The 4,640-nt window shown below is 61.6% G+C and overlaps 1 protein-coding gene across 1 annotated transcript in view; it reads right to left on the reverse strand.

Moving 5' to 3' along the window:
• Positions 1 to 1,156: 1,156 nt before the first annotated feature.
• The window catches only part of med31 (mediator complex subunit 31), a 5,501-nt gene continuing 2,017 nt past the window's right edge, over positions 1,157 to 4,640 (reverse strand). Inside the window, exons 3-4 of the mRNA XM_072461761.1 lie at positions 4,206 to 4,302; positions 1,157 to 1,525 (exon numbers count right to left, since the gene is read on the reverse strand). Coding sequence (XP_072317862.1) covers positions 1,309 to 1,525; positions 4,206 to 4,302 — 314 coding nt within the window. The 3' untranslated portion in view covers positions 1,157 to 1,308. The remainder of the gene's footprint in view (positions 1,526 to 4,205; positions 4,303 to 4,640) is intronic.

A 4,640-nucleotide genomic window follows, 5' to 3' on the forward strand; every position in this document is an offset into this window, starting at 1 on the left:
ACTTCAAAGACAAACGACATTTTAGACAAAAATACATTTATTTACAAAGGCTTTTTATAACTGTCAATCACTGATCCACATGAACCTTGAGCCGAGAGTTCATCTGCGCCGAGAGTTCATCTGCGCCGAGAGTTCATCTGCGCCGAGAGTTCATCTGCGCCGAGAGTTCATCTGCGCCGAGAGTTCATCTGCGCCGAGAGTTCATCTGCGCCGAGAGTTCATCTGCGCCGAGAGTTCATCTGCGCCGAGAGTTCATCTGCGACGAGAGTTCATCTGCGACGAGAGTTCATCTGCGACGAGTTCATCTGCGACGAGTTCATCTGCGACGAGTTCATCTGCGACGAGAGTTCATCTGCGACGAGAGTTCATCTGCGACGAGAGTTCATCTGCGACGAGAGTTCATCTGCGACGAGAGTTCATCTGCGACGAGAGTTCATCTGCGACGAGTTCATCTGCGACGAGAGTTCATCTGCGACGAGAGTTCGTCTGCGACGAGAGTTCGTCTGCGACGAGAGTTCGTCTGCGACGAGAGTTCATCTGCGACGAGAGTTCATCTGCAACGAGCTCGTTTCAGCCGCCGTCGTCAGCGTTCTACACAGAATGTGTCGAGATGAACTCTTCACACAGAAGTTCACAGAGAAGTGCGACTAGTGAGGAACCTTAGATGGAACCTTAGGGAACTTGAGGAACCTCAGAAGGAACCTGAGATGGAACCTCAGATGGAACCTCAGGGAACCTGAGGACCCTCAGAAGGAACCTAAGGACCCTCAGAGGGAACCTAAGGACCCTCAGAGGGAACCTAAGGACCCTCAGAGGGACCCTCAGAGGGACCCTCAGAGGGACCCTCAGAGGGACCCTCAGAGGGACCCTCAGAGGGACCCTCAGAGGGAACCTCAGGGAACCTCAGAGGGAACCTCAGGGAACCTCAGAGGGAATCTCAGGGAACCTCAGAGGGAATCTCAGGAACCTCAGGAGGAACCTCAGGAGGAACCTCAGGAGGAACCTCAGAGAGGAACCTCAGAGAGGAACCTAAGAGGGAACCTCAGAGTGAACCTGAGGAACCTCAGAAGGAACCTTAGAAGGAACCTCAGAAGGAACCTCAGGAGGAACCTCAGAAGGAACCTCAGGAGGAACCTCAGGAGGAACCTCAGGAGGAACCTCAGAGAGGAACCGAAGTGTGGGACTAAGGCATCAGGCGATCTCCACTGAAGGCTCCACCCACATTTGCAGCGATCCATCGTTGGTCCTTAATGTCCCGCGGGAGCTGTTCGTCCGCTGTTGCCGCGGCGACAGCGTGATGTCACGGCGTTACTTGGCGGTGGCGTTGTTGCCGTGCTGCTGGGCGGGCTGTTGCTGCGGCGCCTGCTCGGCGAGCGCCTGCTGGAGCCTGGTCCTCTTGCGTGAATAGTGCTGCCAGTGCAGCAGCTGCTGCTCATCAATGAACTTTGCACATTGAGCGTTCACCAGCTCCTTCCTGAAGTGTTCATACTGAAGCAGCTCCAGCATGTGCAGGCAGTGAGGGTACCTGAGGGCCAGAGCAGAGGGTGAGGGTCCCTGAGGGCCAGAGCAGAGGGTGAGGGTCCCTGAGGGCCAGAGCAGGCAGTGAGGGTACCTGAGGGCCAGAGCAGAGGGTGAGGGTCCCTGAGGGCCAGAGCAGAGGGTGAGGGTCCCTGAGGGCCAGAGCAGGCAGTGAGGGTACCTGAGGGCCAGAGCAGAGGGTGAGGGTCCCTGAGGGCCAGAGCAGAGGGTGAGGGTCCCTGAGGGCCAGAGCAGGCAGTGAGGGTACCTGAGGGCCAGAGCAGAGGGTGAGGGTCCCTGAGGGCCAGAGCAGGCAGTGAGGGTACCTGAGGGCCAGAGCAGAGGGTGAGGGTCCCTGAGGGCCAGAGCAGGCAGTGAGGGTACCTGAGGGCCAGAGCAGAGGGTGAGGGTCCCTGAGGGCCAGAGCAGAGGGTGAGGGTCCCTGAGGGCCAGAGCAGGCAGTGAGGGTACCTGAGGGCCAGAGCAGAGGGTGAGGGTCCCTGAGGGCCAGAGCAGAGGGTGAGGGTCCCTGAGGGCCAGAGCAGGCGGTGAGGGTACCTGAGGGCCAGAGCAGAGGGTGAGGGTCCCTGAGGGCCAGAGCAGGCAGTGAGGGTACCTGAGGGCCAGAGCAGAGGGTGAGGGTCCCTGAGGGCCAGAGCAGAGGGTGAGGGTCCCTGAGGGCCAGAGCAGGCAGTGAGGGTACCTGAGGGCCAGAGCAGAGGGTGAGGGTCCCTGAGGGCCAGAGCAGAGGGTGAGGGTCCCTGAGGGCCAGAGCAGGCAGTGAGGGTACCTGAGGGCCAGAGCAGAGGGTGAGGGTCCCTGAGGGCCAGAGCAGAGGGTGAGGGTCCCTGAGGGCCAGAGCAGAGGGTGAGGGTACCTGAGGGCCAGAGCAGAGGGTGAGGGTACCTGAGGGCCAGAGCAGAGGGTGAGGGTCCCTGAGGGCCAGAGCAGAGGGTGAGGGTCCCTGAGGGCCAGAGCAGGCAGTGAGGGTACCTGAGGGCCAGAGCAGAGGGTGAGGGTCCCTGAGGGCCAGAGCAGAGGGTGAGGGTCCCTGAGGGCCAGAGCAGGCAGTGAGGGTACCTGAGGGCCAGAGCAGAGGGTGAGGGTCCCTGAGGGCCAGAGCAGAGGGTGAGGGTCCCTGAGGGCCAGAGCAGAGGGTGAGGGTCCCTGAGGGCCAGAGCAGATAGTGAGGGTACCTGAGGGCCAGAGCAGAGGGTGAGGGTCCCTGAGGGCCAGAGCAGAGGGTGAGGGTCCCTGAGGGCCAGAGCAGAGGGTGAGGGTCCCTGAGGGCCAGAGCAGGCAGTGAGGGTACCTGAGGGCCAGAGCAGAGGGTGAGGGTCCCTGAGGGCCAGAGCAGAGGGTGAGGGTCCCTGAGGGCCAGAGCAGGCAGTGAGGGTACTTGAGGGCCAGAGCAGAGGGTGAGGGTCCCTGAGGGCCAGAGCAGAGGGTCCCTGAGGGCCAGGGCAGAGGGTCCCTGAGGGCCAGGGCAGAGGGTGAGGGTCCCTGAGAGCCAGAGCAGAGGGTGAGGGTACCTGAGGGCCAGAGCAGAGGGTCCCTAAGGGCCAGAGCAGAGGGTGAGGGTCCCTGAGGGCCAGAGCAGAGGGTCCCTGAGGGCCAGAGCAGAGGGTGAGGGTCCCTGAGGGCCAGAGCAGAGGGTCCCTGAGGGCCAGAGCAGAGGGTGAGGGTCCCTGAGGGCCAGAGCAGAGGGTGAGGGTCCCTGAGGGCCAGAGCAGAGGGTGAGGGTACCTGAGGGCCAGAGCAGAGGGTCCCTAAGGGCCAGAGCAGAGGGTCCCTAAGGGCCAGAGCAGAGGGTGAGGGTCCCTGAGGGCCAGAGCAGAGGGTGAGGGCCCTCAGGGCCAGAGCAGAGGGTGAGGGTCCCTGAGGGCCAGAGCAGAGGGTAAGGGTCCCTGAGGGCCAGAGCAGAGGGTGAGGGTACCTGAGGGCCAGAGCAGAGGGTGAGGGCCCTCAGGGCCAGAGCAGAGGGTCCCTGAGGGCCAGAGCAGAGGGTGAGGGTCCCTGAGGGCCAGAGCAGGGTGAGGGTCCCTGAGGGCCAGAGCAGAGGGTGAGGGTCCCTGAGGGCCAGAGCAGAGGGTCCCTAAGGGCCAGAGCAGAGGGTGAGGGTCCCTGAGGGCCAGAGCAGAGGGTCCCTGAGGGCCAGAGTAGAGGGTGAGGGTCCCTGAGGGCCAGAGCAGAGGGTGAGGATCCCTGAGGGCCAGAGCAGAGGGTGAGGATCCCTGAGGGCCAGAGCAGAGGGTGAGGGTCCCTGAGGGCCAGAGCAGAGGGTCCCTAAGGGTCAGAGCAGAGGGTGAGGGTCCCTGAGGGCCAGAGCAGAGGGTGAGGGTCCCTGAGGGCCAGAGCAGAGGGTGAGGGTCCCTGAGGGCCAGAGCAGGCAGTGAGGGTACCTGAGGGCCAGAGCAGAGGGTGAGGGTCCCTGAGGGCCAGAGCAGAGGGTGAGGGTCCCTGAGGGCCAGAGCAGAGGGTCCCTGAGGGCCAGAGCAGAGGGTGAGGGCCCCTGAGGGCCAGAGCAGAGGGTGAGGGCCCTCAGGGCCAGAGCAGAGGGTGAGGGTCCCTGAGGGCAGGGTTAGACTGGGGGGCGGGCCTATGGGGGCGGGCCTATGGGGGCGGGCCTTACTCATAACTGTTGTCATGGTTATAAAGAGAAGTAATAAAGTTCAGTTCAGACTCACTTGAGGAACTTGGCGAAGTCCGGCTCTTTCCAGTACAACAGGTACTTCAGGTAGTTTATGAAGGGCTTTTCTCTGAGGAAGCCCCTCTGAGCCAGGACTGGAGGAAACACAAGAGGAAACAAGGAAACACACGAGGAAACACACGAGGAAACACGAGGAAACACACAAGGAAACACACGAGGAAGCACGAGGAAACACACGAGGAAACACACGAGGAAACACACAAGGAAGCACGAGGAAACACACGAGGAAACACACAAGGAAACACACAAGGAAGCACGAGGAAACACACAAGGAAACGAGGAAACACACGAGGAAGCACGAGGAAACACACGAGGAAACACACAAGGAAGCACGAGGAAACACACGAGGAAACACACAAGGAAGCACGAGGAAGCACACAAGGAAACACACGAGGAAACACACAAGGAAGCA

Source organism: Eucyclogobius newberryi, unplaced genomic scaffold (genome assembly GCF_026437365.1).
Source record: "Eucyclogobius newberryi isolate DKJ021-1_F unplaced genomic scaffold, fEucNew1.0.hap1 SCAF_31, whole genome shotgun sequence".
In the NCBI taxonomy this organism is placed as follows: Eukaryota; Metazoa; Chordata; class Actinopteri; order Gobiiformes; family Gobiidae; genus Eucyclogobius; species Eucyclogobius newberryi.